We start from the raw sequence: 23,087 nt of genomic DNA on the forward strand, positions 1-23,087 counted from the left end.
TCGGTTTTTATACAAAGGCTTACAGTACACTGAAAATGTTGCGAGCTAACCTCGTTATCCCTGGGGTGGAGTGCTATTTAACCACATGAACCTTATTATATAGTGTCCCTGTCCTGGCGCAGAAACAGATGGCGATCTACAAGCTCACAACAAAGCACAACGCTAAGTAATCTGAGCTTGTAGGTCATCAAATCATCCAATTGCCATCCAAGGCGTGATAAGAAATGGCACCCTTTTCACATTTGCGCCACCAGGAGGCCACAACCTGACCTGCCCTGGTGGAGATCTGTGCCCCGAGGGGCACTTTATCTAGTTTTATCTATGAATATGGGCATGCATTGATCTTTTGACTAACCCATTGAGAACCACTGCTGTATGACAGTATTTGTCTAGCTCTGTGTGTCCATAAGTACATTTTCCTTGATTCTGCACAAGGTGAGGAAATGTGCAAGAATCACAGGTGTTATGTCAAAGGGATGTGAGAAATCAACACTGTGTGTACTGTGTACTGTACAGTACACCAATGTTTCCCAAACAGTAGGTTGGGATTCGGGACCCATCTTTTTCAACAAAAGTATTTAATCTAATAAAGATTTCAATGAATAAAGTGTTGTGAGCTTGTAGATCTGCTATTTTCACTCATTTTGGTCCTGGGCAAATGTTTAATTTCTATTTTGGTGATGAGGAAAAGGTGCTGAGAATAACTGGACCAAGTCTCTGCGCTCAAATTCTGACATGCAAGTAAGCCAAGTGTCACAAAATACAAAATCACAAAAATGTGTGCAGTGCTGCGTGTGGTGGCGGAGGGTAGTGGTGGTCTGGAGTCTTTCAATAACTCTGCGAACGCAAGAGTTCCAGTGCCGTCACTACAGTATGTTTAAGCATGACAGATAAAGATGTTTGACAAAATGGTAAAGGACAGGAAATTCAGTAAGAGAAATACATGAGAAAAAATACTTCTGGGACCTTTTTCATGTAATCTGTGTTTTAAGGTGGTCAGTATATTCAGACTGGAAACATCTGTTATCCATAAAAATTATGCTACAGCTAATATTTCAAAAGAAAAAAGTGAAGACATAAGCTAATACCCTGGCCCTTTAGAGAGCAGCAGCCAGCCCCGTGAGGAGGCAGGCTATAGTCCTCTATTTATGTAAAGAAGTGAAGAGACTGGTGATGCAGACTAGAACATCTGGTTTCCAGTACAAACCTGCCCCTCATAACCCATAACCTGCCTTTACAGCAGGGAGGGGTATGTAGACACACACACATGCGAACATGCGCGTGCGCGCACGCACACACACAGACGCACGCGTACACACACACACACACACACACACACAAACACACACACACACACACACACACACACGCACGCACGCACGCGCACACTCAGCAAAAATCGCCAGACCTGTAGATTTCAGATTTCCCAGCATGCCCAGCTCGCATTCCTGACCTCCTTCTGTCACCCTCTCATTTGACTCAGCCAACCCCACAACCCCCCCCTCCCCTTCCCCATGTCCCACACACCCCTCAGCCCCCCATACCAAGCCCAAACTCCCACCACCCCGCTTGTTTTTGAGTCACAAACCTATCCCTCACACGGAATGGGAATCGTTTTCTCACTCAGACAAACATGCTGATTGACAGGAAACCGTGGAACAGACAAACAGTGTTTGCATTGCGCGGCAAGCCAAATGAGGGAAAAAAGGGCCAGCCTGTCAATCAGACTTTTAAACCTTACCTGAGTTAATTGTATATGCAATGGGCACAAATTCCTCACGTCTCTAACAACCGCAGCTATTCAGTGCTGCCTGACAGAACTGTGAGATGACTGTGACCTTACAATACCGTAGGCGGGGTAACTGCGGACCCCTGCGGAGTTGGGAATGTGGTTAGAGGGCCAAAAGGGGAGTGATAAGAGCCGTCTCACTTCATTTCGATTCAAGTGGGCTTTGTTGACATGGGAAACAATTATGTTTGCCATGGCAATGTCTCTCTCTCTCTCTCTCTCTCTCCTACAATGACAAGGTAGGGAAGAGGGGCTGGTACTGACAGCAACATTCAGACAGACAGAGAACTGCAGGCTATAGTCCTCAAGCCATTTTACATACTACAAGTTTATTCTGAGCAGCGGTGGAAACTGGAAAGTAACTAATTGCATTTACTTAAGTGGTGTACTAAAAAAGAATGTAAAAAATGTACGTAAAACATTCAACACTTTTCCCACCACTATCCGAGAGTAAACCTCATCGGGGTGTCTGAGGCCTTTCACTTCCACCTCCTGGTCTAATCTGTCACACAGAGACATAAACAAGGAGGTTGGGAAACTCAACGTTGACATTTTGAGGTACTGTTGGTTTAGTATCAAGACAATCCACAGACAACAATGCCAAATAATCCACCCTATTGCACTGGACGGATCCAAGTATGTACGAGAATATAATCCACACAGACACAGACACAGACACAGACACACACACACACACACACACACACACACAAGAAACCGGAACGGAACACAAAAGATAAATCCCTTAATCCCACATGCATTGAATTTACTTGCACAGATTTAAGTATGTAAATACAAAGCAGCTGCGGAAGATGAGCAGAATGGGTGTAAACTGGAGAAATCAGTAAATGTATAGTCCACACAAAAGGCAACCATATTTTGACATTGAGTGACAACAGTGACAATGACAATTGGAAGCAAATGTCAGTGACTCAGTGTCTAAATAAACCCCCGGCTAACTGATTGCACTGGCTGGCTGATCGTAGCCAAACACTTGTTACAAAATAGTTACAAATCCGACCTCTGAGCACACACATCTGGCTTAAAGCAAGCAGGGCGCCAGTTCGTGATGCATTAGTCTCGGTACTTACTCTGCACGCCTCCTTGTTGTTGCGCTGAGACTCTGGGTGGGCCGAGTCTGCTCTTGGGCGGGACCATCTCCCCACTCTGACCCTGGTTCGCACCCGAGCTGCCCACCTGACTGTGGGCCGCATTCGTCGCCAGAGTCTCGGGCCGCGACTCGCTCTGAGCTTTGTCCTGTGGAGGTGGCGAGGCGCTGGCGGACGCCAAGGCCTTCTGTTTGGCCGCGGTGCCTTCGCTGCCCGCCCTCATCAGCTTCTCGCCCACGCTCACCACACGCACTCTGCTCCCGTTGGCCACGCCAGGGCATTCCTTCCTCAGGGCCAGCTTGGATGCTGGCCCCGCGGACGCGGGCCGGGCCAATCTGGATGGTTTGGACATGCTGACAGTCTGAACTGGATCCACAGAGAAGACACTCTAGTCTACCGTTACACACTTTCTCTCTAAGTCACAGCCTGCCTGCCTGCAGCCGGGGTCCCAAGGGTAATCCAGGGTCTTCTTTCTTGGCTCTTGTGAGAGAGTGAGAAGACTGTGTGTGTGTGTGAGAGAGAGAAAGTCCCAACTTCTCTCAGCGAGTTGTGACTGGTGCAGGTAGGGCTAAGAGAGGGCCAGGTGGGAGGGTACTTTTGGGAAGGCAGAGGAGAGGTGGAGTGTGAGGGCAATGAAGGGGGGGGGGGGGGGATGTTAACAGCTCCTTGGAAGGTGTTCTTGCCTCCTGGCGTGGTCTCCTCCTGGGATCATCCTCCAAAGTAAACACTACAGTGCGTGTCTGTGTGTGTGTGTGTGTTGAGCGAGTGTGAGTGTTTGTTAGTGTGTGTGTGTGTGTGTGTGTGTGTGTGTGAGTGTGAGTGAGTGTGTGTGCATTAGCGTGTGTGTGTGTGTGTGTGTGTGTGTGTGTGTGTGTGTGTGTGTGTGTGTGTGTGTGTGTGTGTGTGTGTGTGTGTAAATCAGTGGAGTGACAGGTCGTTCGCTGCCAAAGTCAAATAGGCAGTGAGATTTTTCAGAGTCAGCGCATTCCCAGTTTCTAATCTCCTTTTTCCCTCTTTCTTTCCCCCTGTCGTTCTCGTGATATGTCACTCCGCTTCTCGTCTTTTTTAGCTTTCCTTCAAATTCCCATGCTCCTGCACGGTCTTCTGCGCTCCATCACAAAATGTGGGTTTGTCAACTTTGAGACGCTCCTTCTCTCCTCCCTCCCTCCTTCTCCCTCTCTCTCTCCTACCTCATCCGTTCAGTCATACGTCCGTCCGTCTGCCCATTCTCCTGTGCCTGCAAGCTCTTCTGATTCGGGTTTTCAGTTCCCCATTCGCTGTGTTTTGTTTTTTCTCTTTTTTTCTGATGCTCAGTGGGGTGACCATTCCACAGCTCAGGCAGGGAGAGAGTGAGACAGAGAGAGAGAGAGAGAGAGAGAGAGAGAGAGAGAGAGAGAGAGAGAGAGAGAGAGAGAGAGAGAGAGAGAGAGAGAGAGAGAGAGAGAGGGAGGGGGAGAGAGAGAGAGAGAGAGAGGGGGGGGGGGGGGGGGTTGAGTGAAGTAGAGCGATAGAGGGAGGGGGAGAGAGAGAGAGAGAGAGAGAGAGAGAGAGAGAGAGAGAGAGAGATATATGACAATATAAAAGTTCCAGGGGATTGTTGAGTGCAGGATCCCTACTCTTCAGGTACAGCGGCTGCACGTGTGTGCCTGTCAGGCGAATACTCCACACACCATCGCGGGCTTCGCATCCATATAGTTTCCTTTCTGGTTAAGTTTTATTATATATTTTTTAACTCCCTGCACGTGATCATGTGGCACGATGTTCGCACTAATGTAATCTGCAAACACATTTGAACTTGTTCTCGCACACGTGCGGGCACACACGCAAGCACGCACGCTCGCACACACACCCCTACAATGTTGAAGAGGAGCATAAAGAAGGGGAGGCTTAACAGTGCACATCCTTGTGTGTTCCACGCGCGAGCGCGTGTGTTGTCAGAGCACATGGATTTCAGGCTGAGAGACGCAAAATAAAATGACAAAGCAGCACCAGGCAGCACACTGGAGCTCCAAGCTAAGTTATCACAAACTTTGTTTCACCTCGAACAAACCCTCACGGTAAAATGTGGAATGTTAGTTTAACTGAGAATGTAACAGCAACTGTTTCAGTCCAACTGAAAAAAAGAGATACATGAAACGGAATCCGCCTCATAACTCCTCTGCTGCTAGGTGGAAAACCTTTGCAGTCTTGTTTGATGAGGCGCTGGGTGAAAGCCATTGTCCATCCCTATATACAGTATTATTAGCCCCACTACAACAATACCACCATCATCTCCAACAGATAAAAGTTGTCAAGCATCATTCAAATCACATTATTTCATGGGATGTCATGTGTTTTTTTCTTTCCTAAATTAACGCCCTAGTTTATCATACTACAGTGTCACACAAGCGTATCAAAAGTAACAGATCCACAAGCTTGAAATGCAGCACGAAATTATATGCATTTTGAGCTTGTAGATCTGCTATTTTTGCTACTTTTTATTTGAATCCTGCAAAGTAACAGTTTTGGAAATTATGAGGTTTCTACCCGACAGAGACAATAGCTCAAAAATGGACAGTAGGACAAACAGAAGCCTGACCTCACAGGCAACGGGATGACTCCACTCTAGTGACCCTATAGTCTATTCTATACGGTCTGTAACAGAATCATTATGTCTGGTCTGCCTGGCTGTGAGAGACACGTGGCGCATCAACCCATGTGTGAAATGAACATGTGTGTCAATCGGGTGACGAGAGACGTCGACACTGGAAAATGGATTCCAGTAAACATTGCTGCATCAACAGCCGCGCTGTGAGCTTGTAGTTCTGCTACATTTGGTGAATGGGCGCGCCTTACCCTTTATCCCTAAACATCTTTGCCATATTTTACTATCTTGAAAAACATTTTAAAATAGTTCAACTAGCCGATCTACATCGACATGTTGTGAGCTTGTAGATCGGCTATTTGAACTATTTCAAAATGTTTTTCAAAATAGTAAAAGATTGCAAATAGGTTTAGGGATAAGGGTTAAGGGAATTGAACCGGTGTGTAGAGTGAAAAGGAACACACCACGTAAAGTGCAAGTGAAGGTAGATTCACACTGAGTCCCTTTGATTCAAACTGTTCCCGAATACGATTGGCTGGTCCCCGCTGGTCATGATTCACATTGGCCTTGAATCTTCCGCACCAGAGTACACTTCATTCAACTGTATTCAATGCTTTCACATTGCATCGACCCGCATCTGAGTACACTACAATCGGTCCCGAGACTACCTCCATGTGGTCCCGGGAATGGTTGGGTGATCCGCTCCCGGGAACGGTACGCAGCATTCACACTATACCACAACATCTGCCAAGTGGTCCCGAGTGCGCAACCGAGATATAGTCTGAATCTGCCCTGAGGCACCCCTGGACTTGCGTCGAGGCACCCTAGGGTGGCCACGGCACCCACTTTGAGAAACCCCGAGATCTGCTATTTCCGGTGCGCGGCCAAGTATAAATCACGCATAGCAGGGGAGGGTTGCTCTCCAAGGTCAGGGCCATACCACTTAGATATCATCCAAATGAGAGGGGACGTTGAAGACGCCCGATATAGAAAAAAGCCACATTCGGTATTTTCCATATGCCACCACGTCTTTCCCACTGTTCGCCTTTAAAGCTGAATGTGTGTACTGTAAATGCAACTGCTATAGTGGGAGTTAAAGAAACAGTACGTTATGGTTCATTCACAGTTCAGACACACACACACACACACACAAACACACACACACACACACACACACACACACACACACACACACACACACACACACACACACACACACACAAGTACCATGCCCAAATTCCACGCAGGAGATTTCCACAATCCCCACAACATAACACGTTTCCCTTCCCCCACCACTGTTTGTGACAATTGTACACCAGTATAAGCCGTCCAAACATGACACCAGAGTGACCAGACAACAATCCCTTCATTCCGATGAGTCCAGTAACGTATCCTCCACACAAGCAGCGAGGGAAGTATGTTGACCTACATAGTGTTAAGTGGGCAGGTCTCCACCTTGGGTTAAACCCTAATCACCTCCATGGAGCTGTTCAATGTCTTGTGGATTTGGCGGAAGCGACAGAGAGGGATAAATATGGAGAGGGAGAGAGAGAGAGAGAGAGAGAGAGAGAGAGAGAGAGAGAGAGAGAGAGAGAGAGAGAGAGATGGGGGGGGGGGTATTAAATGTCTGTGAGATTAAATAATAGCTTACTAGATGTTACATTTTAGTTCCACCAGTGGTGGAAAACGTACTCTGTTACAAGCAAGTCTGGAATTCAAAATTTACTTGAGGAAAAGTACAAAAGTATTGGTATTATTGTGTGCATGTAGATCGGCTATTTTCAAATGGCCGAAATGTATAAGTGTTTTGGCTAAAGTATGTTTTGTAACAATATTCCAAATCTACAATCTAGTCAAGTGACTAAAGCTGTCAAATAAATGTAGTGGAGTACTAAAAGTAGAATATTTGAATCTGAGATGTAGTGTAGTAGTAGTAAAAGTATTGGAAATTGGAAATACTATGGGCGAAAAAATCACACCCGTGTGAAGTGAGGGTAGCTCTTATCATCGTACATCATCATGACGTAACATGTCTATTTGCTCGTCCACATATGACGTAAATTCTCCATTCATTGTTAATGGGAATTTCATGTTTGTGTAAGACGAAAATCGACACTAATCAACACTAGCTGAATATACAAAAATAGGTGGGGGGGTGACACTGACTTTTTTTTTTACAAGGGCCAGTTTAGAATTGCAGCCGTCCGTAGGTGCTCTTTGAGGGCGGTTTTGAAGGAGTCAAGGGATTCACATTTCTTAGTGGCTGTTGGTAGGGCGTTCCACATTGTAGTGGCATGGGAGCAAAATAAATGTAATCCCTTAATAAATAGACGATAGTAACAAAACAAAGCATGGAAACGAATACACACGTGTATACTCTGAATACATGATGCTTCTGTGGAAGAAACAATATCTTAGGTTTCTCAGGGTGGCAATTAAAGTACAGATTAAGTTAAACTCTTCCCCCCTCTCGGTCCCTCCCTCACAGTGTGTGTGTGTGTGTGTGTGTGTGCACGTGCGTGTGTGCATATGTGCGTGTGTGTGAATCAAAACCCTCATACAGTATGTGGATTGGAAGTCTCCCAGCTCCCCTCAGCTTTCAAGCCATGGCTGATTGTACAGCAGGCCAGACACGCAGCTAAACTTCAAAGCCCTTAAATAACACAGTAGTTTATGGCAGGATGCAATTTCAGAAACTTTTCTCAATTAAAGTTTATTTTGTGCGATCACAAAGCAACATCCACATATCACATAACGAATTCTGATCTGAACGCGTCGTCTGGGCACGAGTCACGGATGCCATTTGCATTTCAAACGGCCCGGCGGCAGAGACGTGCAGTGAAACACTGAGGAGAAGATTTGGGTGGTTGAAACTGGCACCGAATTAAACGCTTGGGTGGTGAAATGTAATTCACCACTCTGCCACCCACAGCTGTACAGAGAGAACGCACCACAGGTCTGTGGCCGACCGGCGAGTTTCGGCTTCCATCCACTGCATATCTTTCCATAAGCAGTGGTGGGAAAAGTACTGTTTACAATAAGTAAAAGTATCAATGCTGCAATGTATAGACGCATTGTAGATCGGCTATTTTCAGGTGGCCGAAATTAATATAGGGCTGAAGAAGTGATTCATGTATGTTGTGTAAGAATCTGCAAATTAACTAGTACCAGTAACTAAAGTTTTGAAATAATTGTAGTGTAGTAAAAGTATAATATTTGCCTCTGAGATGTTGTGGAGTAGAAGTAAAAAGTACTGAAAATTGGAAATACTCCAGCAAAGTAAAAAATAAAGAAATAAATGTACTTGAGTAAATGTACTTGGTTACTTTACACCAGTGTCCATAAGCCAAGTGAACAAGCCAACTGTTTAACAATACCGACAGTAAAGGACAGAAAAGGTTTAGACTCTAAACCTTTTCAACCCCCAAGTTGCCCATTCCCCGCCTTACCCCAATTTTGGTCTCTTGTGAGCAGAGAGAAGTATCCGCTGATTGTGTCGTGTGCACTCAAGCTGCATGCCTACTTTGGTTCCACGTACTTATGTGAAATGGCCTTTTCACAAATGAAAATAATAAAATCCAAGTTTAGAACTCGTATGACTGACTCACATCTTAATGACACCCTCAGAGACTGGCAATCACTAAATATAGCAAAAAACGCTTGCAGATAAAGTGCAGTCACAGCAGTCTCATTAAAGGTGGGCTGTTCCTGAGAGTATGTCACCATATCTGTGCAAATATAGATGGTCATGTTATGCCTATGTCATTTGAACATCTGCCAATGTGAATATTCATTGAAATGAGAAACAAAATATTGTGCTGTAAAAGCAATTCATGTCCATTTTGTTTTATTAAAAAAAAACTCAACAAAGAAGTTTATTTGTATTTTTGTCCTAATATTTTTTATTTCTTCATTTGTCTTAATATTATTTGACATTGATAATATAACTTACTATAAGTATTTATTCTAATTTAAGCTTTAGTCTTTGTGTGGATGTGTGCACATGCATTGAGCCTGTCAGAAATAGCAAAAAAACAAGTGTTTTTTCTAACACGTTTTAGTGGTAGATCTTGGCTTACAATTGGGAATAAAATGGGCTCTTGGGCTTGAAAAGGTTGGTTACCACACTGGTTTAGACCGTTTGAAAGGTTTACGCTGTGGAGTGTTAAAGGAGGGCTCTGCTCAGTCTGTTTACACTGCACCCTGTTTACTTTACACCAGTGGTGGAAAGTACATTTACTCAAGTACTGTACTTAAAGGTATATTCAGTGATTTCACTTAATTCAAATATCACTTATTTTTTTGTTTTGTTGTGATAATCCTCCCTACTATAGAGTGTGCTGGCCATATAAGGAGTTCCTCCCTGTCCCCAGTTAACCCCTGGGGGTCAAAAAACCTTAGGTTTCGTTTTTGACTCTCTATCCTGATTGGACGAAAGGCTGGGTCCCACAGCCAAAAACGAAACCTAAGGTTTTTTGAGTGAAATCACTGAATATACTTTAAAGTACAATTTTGTATTTGTACTTTACTTGAGTATTTCCCATTTTCAATACATTTACTTCTACTCCACTACATTTCAGATCCAATTTCCAAATATTGTACTTTTTACCCCACTTCTTTGAAAACTGTAGAAAGTTACTTTGTAGATGTAAGATCATTATCACAAAACATAGCCCCAACACTTCAGCCCCAATAGGCCTAGTCATTTCGGCCATTTGAAAATAACTGATTTACTTAAGTAAAACAATTGAGTACCTTTTTCCCCACCACTGCTTGTTACAGAGTAAATCCCTTGAACCGTGCAGTGGTTGTTTACAGTCCATGAAGAGCGCGCGTACGCAGCCGGCCTAGTGGGAGTTACTGATTGACTCAGCGGAGACACTGGAGTCTGGCCCGTCTTATCGTGGCGGGGTCGGCGAGGGTTGTCTGAGTGCCTCTGTGGTATTTCTGTTAATTAACTGGCCGTTCTCTCACTGAATGGCCGTTATTAAAAGCGAGGGCCGCGGGTTAGAAACTCACACGACTGGCCCACTGAGAGCTGGACCGCTGCCAAAACTGGGTCAGGCTCATGTGCCGCGTGTAACGAGAGGATCTGTCCCACGCACAGACGGCATCCCGCGCATCAACAAAGAGGAATATAACGAACGCATGCCTTTGGTGCAGTGAAACTTAAGATGAGGTAAATTAGAGAATCATTCTAGACTCTCAGGATTGTTAACTTTTAGATTAGGCTGCAAACTCAATTAATGCCCTATATGCGCTATAATGTATACAGCTTGAGTATAGCAGTGGTGAAAATAGCTGCGAGACGGTGTGAGCTTGTTGCCTCTTTCTTATATCATTTGAAAACAGTATTAAAAAGTCCTTACATTGCCACTGGACTTTCATCACTGCAGGCCCCCCCTCTCCCCCCCCCCCCAAAACAATCATGTGGGGACCCCCCGGGGGAGTCCTGACCCACAGGTTGAGAACCACATGAGTATAGTTGCAAAAGCGTCTACTGGCTGGATGGAACAACCTTCACAGAGAGCATCACTGGGGATTAATTTGTCAGGTCAGTGCGGAGAAGGCATGGATTAAATGAAAGTTTTAGTGGATTTTCAAGTCAAGGTTGTCTACTGCAGTCTATCATGTGCTCATTGACAGTTCGAGGCATTCGTCCTCAGCATCTCTCATTAACTCACTCTCATTAACTCACTGAATTTACACCACAGAAGAGCATCTGCAGACAGTATAGTGACACACACACACTAATTAACATGCAGTAAACACAACATAAACATTGTGCCTGCAGGGTGTTGACTGGCACTGTGAGATGGTCCAGGTGTCATTTATGTAGGCCTACATACATACACTCTCTTTAACATGCGCACGCACGCACGCACGCACGCACGCACGCACGCACGCACGCACGCACGCACACACGCACACACGCACACACGCACACACAGTCAGTGTGCACTGTACATATAATCGGGCGGAAAAGCTGTAAAACAATCTATAAACCAAACGTATAGTAACACAAGCAGCAGCACCTTTATAGGAAATCGCCACAAGCATCTAGATTGGATTCTGTTGATTAAACGGAGAGAAAAGGTGTGTACATTTTGGAGGGGAAAAAGCGCACCCGGTCCAAATTGCACCAGCTGGGCTACAATAAAGTTCAGAATAACAATGTCTCTCACCCCCAGAAAACAATCAATATTTCATCAGAGGGCCCAGGCCGTAGCGTAACGGTCTGGGCACCGGACTGGTAATCCAGTCGCAGTGTGCCGCGGGTTCGACTCCCGGACCCGACACGGCCTTTACTGCATGTCATCCCCCCATCTCTCTCCCGTTTCCTGTCAGCCTACTGTCTGTCCCTTCAAAAATCAATAAAAGGCGTAAGCCGCAAAAAAAAATATCTAAAAAAAAAAAAAATTTCATCAGAGACCTTTTCTTCCTCTCACATTAACATGTGACTTGGAACATGCCTCCCCATCTGGAACGCCACATGATCAACAACAAGGACTGGTGCGTATGTGTAATCCCGCTGCAGCGGTGCATGCTCTTTGTTCTGCGGAGAGAGAGACAGAGAGAGAGAGAGAGAGAGAGAGAGAGAGACAGAGAGAGAGAGAGAGAGCTGACTGAGAGCCTCCAGACACTGACAGTCAGAGGTAATTAGTATCACGGCCCCATGTCCATCCCGCTACTCAACCGTCCACTGGAACAGGCCAGCCGCCCCATGCGCTATCCCATATGACTGAACGCCCCATGCGCTATCCCATATGACTGAACGCCCCATGCGCTATCCCATATGACTGAACGCCCCATGCGCTATCCCATATGACTGAACGCCCCATGTGCTATCCCATATGACTGAACGCCCCATGCGCTATCCCATATGACTGAGCGCCCCATGCGCTATCCCATATGACTGAACGCCCCATGCGCTATCCCATATGACTGAACGCCCCATGCGCTATCCCATATGACTGAACGCCCCATGCGCTATCCCATATGACTGAACGCCCCATGTGCTATCCCATATGACTGAACGCCCCATGTGCTATCCCATATGACTGAACGCCACATGCGCTATCCCATATGACTGAACGCCACATGCGCTATCCCATATGACTGAACGCCCCATGCGCTATCCCATATGACTGAACGCCCCATGTGCTATCCCATATGACTGAACGCCCCATGCGCTATCCCATATGACTGAACGCCCCATGTGCTATCCCATATGACTGAACGCCCCATGCGCTATCCCATATGACTGAACGCCCCATGCGCTATCCCATATGACTGAACGCCCCATGTGCTATCCCATATGACTGAACGCCCCATGCGCTATCCCATATGACTGAACGCCCCATGTGCTATCCCATATGACTGAACGCCCCATGCGCTATCCCATATGACTGAACGCCCCATGCGCTATCCCATATGACTGAACGCCCCATGTGCTATCCCATATGACTGAACGCCCCATGCGCTATCCCATATGACTGAACGCCCCATGTGCTATCCCATATGACTGAACGCCCCATGCGCTATCCCATATGACTGAACGCCACATGCGCTATCCCATATGACTGAACGCCCCATGCGCTATCCCATATGACTGAACGCCCCATGCGCTATCCCATATGACTGAACGCCCCATGCGCTATCCCATATGACTGAACGCCACATGTGCTATCCCATATGACTGAACGCCCCATGCGCTATCCCATATGACTGAACGCCACATGCCAATCATGAGGGTGGGTGGGAAGGCTACTCCACTCCTCCTGGCACTCCTCATCATCGCTCTGTCGAAAGATACTTTAAGCCCATAGGCCTACTGTTATACATCGGCTATTTGTTCTAAAATTTCTTAAATGAACGTTTCGAATACTTTTGACAGATCTTGTAAGAGGGATGATCCCTGGCACAAACAGATGGGGGTTCAGATGGGGGTTCGCAAACAAATACATTGTTTATTTATTTTTTAAACATATGTTTATAATTTTTTCTTTACAACATAGTATATAGGCTCTTTATATGAAAATGTTTAAGAACCACTGATTTAGGAAGCAAGCCCAAATAACAACTACACTAGAAACAACCCCCCCCCAAAAAAAAAGCAACCTGTAGTTACTTCAACTACAATCACACTACTAGCCCAACAGAGGACAGCACTGTCTTCTCCCTTCACCGTTGCTAAGACGACAAACCTTGGATTGATTGATTTGGTGTCTGGTTTCTCAATATTACACACAGCAGAGTTGACTTGCCTGGACTTGAATTCAATCTGTTCCAATATCACAGCCTTGATGCCACAGAGTTAAAATGTCAATCACTCCCTCATGTCATAAAGCGGTAAAGCCACTGGTTCACAAATTAATATGTATTTGGCAGTGGACCCGCATCTGAAAAGATATTGTGAAAGGGACCCCCCCCCCCCATACAAGATTTGTGTTATTAAAATAGAACAAAATATTAAAACCCTGTCTTTGCAAACCACTGTCTTATGTGTAATGCATCATACTGAAACTCAGTCTGTTTTCAGGACGGATGATGAGTCATTTTGAAAGAAAAGCAAGCTGTCTCAAGGGATAACATCATATTGCCTTGAGTCAGAGATGCCCACAATCTCTGAGCTCGAGTCTGAGTCGAGTCTTGAGTCTTTGGGGGTCAAGTCCGAGGTCGAGTCTCAGTCTTTGGAGGTCAAGTCCAAGTCGAGTCTCGAGTCTTTGGCCATGAGTCTGAGTCAAGTCACAAGTCTCTTAAAAAGAAAGTAGTACAAAGAACGGGGAAAACCCCCCTTTGCTGGAAGTTCACTTCCGGGTTCTCGATCAACCTTCTGTTCCTAATAATGGCCGAGCAGCCCGCTTTCACTACCATTTGCAATACATTCAAATCTCAAGTCAATGACATTTTGGGCGAACTTTACACTTAATTACCGTAGTACACTTCATATTTTCAATAGCTAGTTTAAAGTATTTTTTAAATCATCATTATATGCGTTTAGTAAATTATGTTCATATTCATTTTAAAATGAATGATAAAGTAGGGTATGTTTCCAGGGTTTCCTACTGGTTCTACTGAATGTGGTTTTCACCCAGACCCCACTTTGAGAACCACTGTCTTATGTAATGCATCATACTGAAACTAAGGATCTTATAAATAAATGCTGTCTGCTCTTGGAATGATGTGTCATTCTGAAAGAATAACAAACTGCCTCAAGGGATAAGATCATATTGCCTCGGGTTGGTGAAATATCATTACTGGAAATGAGGAGAAGCCTTTGAAAACCAAATTCTTAGAACAATGCTTGTCAACAGTGGGTCTGGGACTCTGGGGACTCCCAGGGGTCCTTGGGGGAGTTCCATGGGGACCCCAGCAAGACGAAAAACAGTTTAATTACAGTATTATTTCGCAGAGTATACGTTTGCCCAATGAGAGAATGTATAATGTGAATTTTCTCACAGAATACTCAACTCCATGGCAGTGGTTCTCAACCTGTGGATCGGGTCCCCAGATAATGTAAGGTCCTTTAAGACCTTTTTAATACACAAAACTAAAATGAAGAAATGAAATAAAAAAGACCATTACTGCATCAAAAGTAATCAACAAACTATACTATATAAACTGGTCAACAATTGTCAAATAATAAAAGAAAAAAAAGCCAAACTCCAAGCTCACAATACCTGGAGATCGACAAACTAAATGCCTCAACTCCAAGGGGGGGGGGGTCCCAGTTCAAATATGAATATTTTGGGGGGGTCACATCCACACCATGAGTCATCACAGGATATGTCTTTCAGTTAGGATTTAGAAGACATTTCTGAACTGTCTGAGTCTGAGTCCTCTGGAGTTCATGTTCCATCACAGGATCTGTCTCTATAGTATACAGTCTGTCTCTGGGGCCCCCATGTGGCCTAATGCTTCACTCCTACTCTAAGCTGTAAACTCCTCAACGCAAATGAATCTCAGTGTTAATGAACCCTGTAGTCTCACTGAGCAACACGCACGCACGCACACACACACACACACACATGCGCACACATGCGCGCGCACACACACACACACACACACACACACACACACACACACACACACACACACACACACACACACACACACACACACACACACACACACACACACACACACACACACACACACACACACACACACACACACACACACACACACACACACACACGCAGAGTTTGACAAATTAACCACACACATTAGCTTTGCGGCTATTTAAAACGTCCCCATGCCTCTTCAAAATCACAGAACTGGGCTTCTACTCCATCTAGATCGCTCGTTGCTCGCGCCCATTACATTTTACCAAACTGGGCGTCAGACAGACGGAGACTGAGAGGTGTGTAAAGAGGAGGTGAGCAGAGAGACAGACCGCCACGCCGTAGGGACTGATGTAAATAAGAGGATCCTTCACTCACTTTATAACATATCGATTTTAGTCTAATGGCTGGGGCCACGGAGGGAAAGGGAGGGAGGGGGAGAGAGAGAGAGAGAGAGAGAGGGGAGAGAGCTGGGGGGAAGGAGACAGACCAATATATCAGAGTGAGAGGCAGTTATCCAATGGTGGGATAGCGGAATCTTCCAGGGAAGAGACGCATAGAGAGAGAGAGAGAGCAGTGTCACGCCAAAGATTAAAGCAATACCCCTCTATTCTCAGCAGCTGGGTATTAATGTATTGACATAAAACATATGAATTTATGTGCATGCCATGAGCATGTGCATTTTGTCACACGCACACGCAGCACGCACACAATTCTGAGGCAATTGAACTTTGAGTATTTCTCATTTCCAATACTTTTTACTTCTACTCCACTATGCAAATATTGGTTTGGTCCACTACAATTATTTTAAAACGTTATAGTTACTACTGGTAGTTACTTTGGCGATTCTGATTATTAATACAAAATGTAGCCTACATTAACCACTTCTTCAACACTATAACATCCAAAGCGGGTGCGCGCACGCACGCACGCACACACGCACGCACGCAACACACACAAACACACACACGGTTATTATTAAATGTGTGACCACCACTGCAGAGCCATGGCCCTACAACACTTGCCGCTAGACGGCGCAAAGGCACAGCACAGTTATCAGTGCTAGTTTACGACAGACACAGTTGTCAGACTCACTTTCACATCCCAGTGCGCCCCACGTTGTATAATTATCCAATGTTCTTCCGCCCATCTTGTGCCCATGGGCGTGATGCATGGTCTTAAAATGAGGTGTGGTCTGGCACATTGCTATCTCATTTACAGTGAGAAAATTAAAAAAGGGACTCACTGCGCCTTAGAGACCAGTGGTTCCCAAACTTTATAGCTTGAGCCCCAAAAAAGAAAACTAGGTGTTGCTTCACGCTACGGCTACGTTGTGAGCTTGTAGATCTGCTATTTTCACTACTTCTTAAACGTTAATCAATTTAATTGATGAAAACTTGTTCAAACTTTTTTGAAACTTTTTAATGTGGAAGAAGAAAAAAGAATCGGCCTCCTGGTGGCGCTATAACAGGCCCATGTGGAGAAATTGGGGGCATGTCTGGCATCCAAGGAGTGTGTGGCTGTGATCAATCATCAAGCCATGGGTGGCAGAGATTAGCTGTCCACAGACGGACACACGGACAGACGGACGGACGGACGGACGGAATGCAAAACATACTCTCTCCTTACGCCGGACTCCACTGGACGCGTCAGCGTTGCGTCTCAGTCACCGTCAGGGAATGTTCCCTTTTTAAATCAATGAAGGGTGGCTCCACTGCCTGCGTTGCGCTGCGTTCGGTGACTGCTTTAAAATTGCCCCGGTTCGTTTTTTGACGCACGCACGCGCCCGGTGGAGCCCCGCCGTTAGGCTGCACAATATATCGCTATCAGATCGTTATCGAGGTATGAACATGCGCAATATCAGTATTGCAAAAAGGCAACGATATTGTGATATAGATATTGTCCACTTCTAAAGCCCTGTTTTAGCCTGTGCCCCTCGGAAAATAAACCTCCACTTCGTTGCATTGTTGTTAGCCCTGCACAGTCCAATACGTTAGCAAACTCACTAACACACTTTTTTTTAATAATGTTGCAACACCAGATGCCTGAAGAAGGTCTTTGACCGAAACATGGCAAATAAAGTTCGTATTGCAAGTGCAGACGGTGTGCGGCTCTTTGTGCACTTTATGTGCATTTTCCTGAAATGTTGCAACACTTAAAATATAGAATATGATGACATTTTAACGGTGATATCGTATTGATATCGCAATATTTGGCATAAATACTGAGATATTACATTTTGTCCATATCCTGCAGTCTCCGGCCTGGTGGACACAAAAAGGATATATTTACCTCAACAGTGCCTTAGAATCTAAATTCTGCTTAGGTGCAGAATATAGCCTATGCTGCATATATATGCCATATTCAGGTTCATATATGTGGATAAATAGGAAATATGTCTATATAGCTTATGCAATTTATATTTCCATGTGGGGGGTGCGTCAGCTAGGTGGGGAGGTAACGGGGGGTTTGGGAACCGCTGCCTTAGACCAACCCCAAGCTGGTCTAAAATCCAGCACAGTCCCAGAGCGTAGTATTTTCCTGCTACTGTATATAAAGACCCTATTAGATTGTCTCTTGACCAGTAGGCCTATAAACTGTGTACAGTATGTGGGTTTGTAATGTGCGCACACGCCGCACACGTACTGCTTGCAATCAAAATCCATCCGTATTCAATGCAACACTTAAATTCAACATAACATAATAAAAATTACAGGAGGAAGGAGTGATTCTGAACTGCGTGCCCAAAATATGCCAGCAGCAACACAAGACACTGAGCGTACAGTGCATGGGTCACCTCCTGATATCACTTAATATACAGTATCTCTTTCTCATTATGTCATCCGTAGATTGGTCCCACGCTTTCACTACATCTGTTTCCTCGGCAGAAGAAAAATTAGGGAGTTTTACTGTCCTGCTTCTCTGTCAGTTGAATAGTTAAGCGCCAGGTGTATGCGCCAGGAAACGGAAATGCCAGGTGGTCTAAGAGTCATGTTATGCCCAAAACACACCCATGACTAATTGAGAGTCTAATAAACCCATTTTGTGCCGTGTGCCTCACTTTGCGCTCAGGTAACGTGCCATTTAACTATACCGAATTGTGCCAAATATAAGTCGACTCTGATTATAAGTCGACCTCCATTTTTCATGACTCATTTGTGGAAAAAGAACATTGAAGACCAAATAGTCTAGTCCCCGATTATAATACGACCCTGTTTTTTAGGATATTTCCTTTGGAAAAAAACGTAGTCTCATATTCAGCACAATAGGGTAACACGGTTTAAGTTGGACCCTGTGATCTATCGACCTTATGCACACGGCTGCCATCTTGCCAGCAAGGTGCTAACTAGGTGCAACTTCCCATTGACAGCCCATTCATCCAAACAGAACATTCTAATTGAATCAAACAACGAGCTGCAACAACTCACCAACATTGAAGCTGTACGAAAAGCTTGAATTATCCTCTTTCTATCTGCAATGGGTTTGTTTCATAGAAACCCACCGTAGTCATGTTATGAGCTACTACTTCCTCTCAAGAAATACCTTGCGTATGTGTCAGAGTTTGGAAGCGCTCGTTATCAGTAAAGCAACCTCCTGCTGCCTCCTACATTATGTGCTAATTCAAAACAGGTGGTACGCATGGGAATGTGTACCACATTGGGAATACAATGAGCACTTCCAAACTCCAACACTTTGATAAAAAAATCACCTGCAAGGAATTTCTTGACAGAAAGTAGCTCATAACACATCTATGGTTGACGTTGATGCATAACATAAGGTCAATAGGCCCTGCACCACAGATGATCTAAATGCGACCATAGGGGTTTGAATCCTCTGTGGTGCCTCCAACTCAGCTTGGCGTCTGCTATGTACGAGCAAGTTTTAGAATAAGGGAAGCCGCGTGAGGAGGGAATTCTTTGTCTCTGTACCAGCGACTCCAATGCAGGCTGTGGTCGGCAGTGGCACCTGTCAAGGTTTCAAGATTGTACTTTATTGTTATTTGTTACATCGTATATAGGCATTGTGTACAGGTATATAAGAGTAAAACTTATTTTTGTTTGGCTTGTTTGGCCTTCAGACAATGCAGCATAGATAACAACAACAGCAAAAAAGATGTGCAAAAAAAGACCAAACAAAGAAAAGTAGTAGTAGAGTTTGGTGGACTTTGTGTGAACTGTTCAAAGAAGGCTATGTTCCATATAGAGATGTAGGAAGGTGCCGTTCTGAGGTAATGAGGGTGGGCGGGCAGGTGTTGAGTGGTGAGGAGTAGGGTGTTGTTTATCCACATTCACTACATTCACTGGCAGGTGAGTCAGTAGGGTACAATTGCACAGTCAATAACACACCATGGGCCTCATTCACGATGCAATACGAGTGTTCAGAATTGTTAAATAGCTACAGTGATTTGTTTGTTAGCTACATGAATACTCCGCTGTTGGGCACTCGTATGTGGGATAAACAGAAGATGTATTCATCCTTTTTCATTAAAACAATCCATTACATTCGGAGCATCGGGGAGATAAGGTCTGATGGAGACAGTCATCTGTGGGTGTAGACACAGAGATAATCCTCACTATTAAATGTGTCAACAAGTGGCAGCTTTTGGAACAAACATCCTTGCATACTTAGCCAAAACACTAGTGTGTGTCACCTCAAGGGACCCACGAAGAGATTATTGTTTAATATATGCCAAGGTCTATTCAAGCAGCAGCTACTACGAAATACAGAACGTTTGCAAGCAGAGGCATCTTTGAAGATATCACAACTTTATCTCGCACCTGCTGTTTTTCAAATCATGCATAATACGTAATACAAGACGTCAGCCTGCGTGCGCGCGCACACACACACACACACACACACACACACACACACACACACACACACACACACACACACACACACACACACACACACACACACACACACACACACACCCCCCCCCCCCCCCCCCCTCCTCAGGCCTTCTAAATCTCGCCGTTAGCAACATGTAAACAGCCTGAGGAGCTGGAACAGCCTTTTAGCGACTCATGCATTATGGAGAGTGAACACAGTCCCTTTTAAACCATTAAAGACAATTCTATAGAAATGCCTTCTAAATGAGTTAGTTCTCACACCTTCGAGATTTTTCAAAAATGTTCAAAAATAGCAGATGATGTGCAAGCTTGCTCGTGACGTGCTGTGAGCTTACATCAATAGCGAAGCGCAAATAAATCTAAAATGGTGCAGATGCTTCCCCGGGTTGAATGGGTTAAACAGTGTGAAAGCTGAAATCTATAGTGTTCACTCCTCTCTGATCTTGGCTTAGCCATGGTTCATGACTCTCGTATTCATACGAGAGTCATGAAGTAACTGCATCCTGTTACTACGCGCCCCTATCGGTCGGGAGGAGGGTGACACTCGGTGTGTTCGATATAGGTACGCTGACCGCCCTGCCAATACAGACTAATAGGCGAGTGCGCTCCCGGTGTGCAACTGTGGATTTCCCAAACGAACCCCGTTTGAAAAAAGTAGCCGGGGCTATACTTAATGAATGTGTACTCTGTGTGTAGTCTGTATTGTAATCATCTGGCAATATACTGCAGGACAGCTACAATGTACCATGATATCATACAAGTACTGCATCAATTTTATTTTTTTATTTAACCTTTACTTTTCAGTGTTCCAAAGGATCTAATGTAGTTATAAAAAGCTAATGATGTTTAAAAAAATCACACTCGTGTGAAGTGAGGGGCGCGCTCTTATCATCATTTTGATGTATTACCATGTTTCTGTTCTTGCTTACTATAAATCACTCTGGATCTGCTAAATGCCTAAATTGTAAATTGCATCATACACCACATTCCGTGCTACAAACACGGCTCATACAGACAAACACGCAAAGCTGTGCATAGTGAGTTTTACGCCGCTATAGGAAACAAAGCAATAGGTAACATGTGAGTGTTTCGTGCGTGCATGTGGTCTTCTGTAGATTCCAGAGAGTTGGAAGTTGAGTGGAAAAGATTAGAGTGTTGAAATGTTCCAAATAGCTCATGTCCTACATAGTCGAGCCACTCTGGGGAATTGAGGTCAAGAATTCAGACAGTGAATGATTGTGAGCCATAATGTGGTCAAGTATCAGCTCTTCCATGGCGAGGCCAGAGACTTGTGTAGTACCTGTGGAGTACTGTTTCATTTTGATGGCTCCCTACGCAGCACAGGCTATGTAGAGAGGCCATCCATAATGTACCGCTACATGGCGTTAAGCCGCTGAGACCGGAGGACTCGATTCTATACCAATGTCTTCCAAATCCTAACCGTTGTCTGGAAAACTTGTGTTGCTGTATCAGTGGTGCTCAAACGTTTTCATGTCAAGGACCCCCAATGTATATGACTGCTGTCGCCCCCCCATCTCAAAAGTATTTTGTTCCAGGGAACCCCAGGGGCAAGGATTTGAGTTAAAAATGTTTCTTAATTCTTTTTCAAAAATAGCAGATCTACAAGCTCATAACGCGGCATAAAGTGACGCACTATGAGCTTGTATATCTGCTATTTTTGAATAGCCAAAATATAAAATAATAATTAAAACGTTTCAATCTAAAATGACAGAATTAAGCTTTCCCGGTTTTAATGGGTTAAAGCGGCCGTTTCATTCCTGACCTTTTAACATATGAAAATGCCATTGGGGTAAGCACTCCCATGCGGATAGTGAATCATCTGGCCGTATTTCACAGTCGCACGCACCATTTTTTTGTGTGTGTGGCGGCTGTGTCTGCGTTGTTTTGTATCTGCGACGCACAATGGCTTGGCAGGAGACTGGTATTTCCCTCTGAGGTTCTCATGGTGTCGGCCACTAAATCAAGCTGACGGTTTTCAAATGACACATTATCATAGTCATAGTCATAGTCATAGACATACATTTGCATACCTTTCTCTATGCATATCATTCCCCCTAAACAGACAACATAGACACACTGAGCAGCATAGCTCCACCATATGCCATAAATCAGTGGTTCTCAGACTTATTAATTCCAAGGAAGGACCCCAAGAGTGATATGCATGAGGGTCCATTTGGTTCCATGTGTACACTCTCAAGAGTTGCAGACCTGTAACTCCTCAAGGACTGGGGTCCCCGGAGAGGCACTTTCCCCCCCGGAGTGAGAAGCACTTTCATAAATCACTCGGGGGTCGAAATATATGGAACATATGGTGTGTGTGTGTGTGTGTGTGTGTGTGTGTGTGTGTGTGTGTGTGTGTGTGTGTGTGTGTGTGCATGTGAATTCTGCAGAGTTAACAATGCGTAAGCGTAACCATAAGTCACGGTGTGGAGACTCGTACGGAACCTAATACTGGTTTAATCAGGCTTCATCCTAGACACTCGGACAGGGTCTATTAAAGCTAATAATTAACTCCAATGCTGGGGCATAATCTCTACAACGTGCTACATCCGTGTGGAGAAGATAGATTGGGCCAGCCATGCGCCGGCCTCTATAGATCTTCATTACCATGACTCTCTATTCATTATCAATATCAATATCACAATTAATGTTACATGAGAAAAA

The 23,087-nt window shown here is 44.8% G+C and overlaps 1 protein-coding gene across 12 annotated transcripts in view; it reads right to left on the reverse strand.

Annotated features, from left to right (window-relative positions):
* Window positions 1-23,087, reverse strand: part of kiaa1217 (KIAA1217 ortholog) — a 151,729-nt gene that overhangs the window by 114,717 nt on the left and 13,925 nt on the right. For 11 of the 12 annotated variants that reach the window (XM_083778249.1, XM_083778250.1, XM_083778246.1 and 8 more), the window contains exon 1: window positions 2,881-3,257. The exons of the other annotated variant lie outside the window; for it this stretch is intronic. In XM_083778249.1, coding sequence (XP_083634375.1) covers window positions 2,881-3,250 — 370 coding nt within the window. In that variant the 5' untranslated portion in view covers window positions 3,251-3,257. Of the gene's footprint in view, window positions 1-2,880; window positions 3,258-23,087 lie in introns of those variants that run through there. 12 annotated transcript variants of the gene reach the window in all.

Source organism: Protomyctophum parallelum (genome assembly GCF_964188405.1).
Source record: "Protomyctophum parallelum genome assembly, chromosome: 12".
Classification (NCBI taxonomy): domain Eukaryota; kingdom Metazoa; phylum Chordata; class Actinopteri; order Myctophiformes; family Myctophidae; genus Protomyctophum; species Protomyctophum parallelum.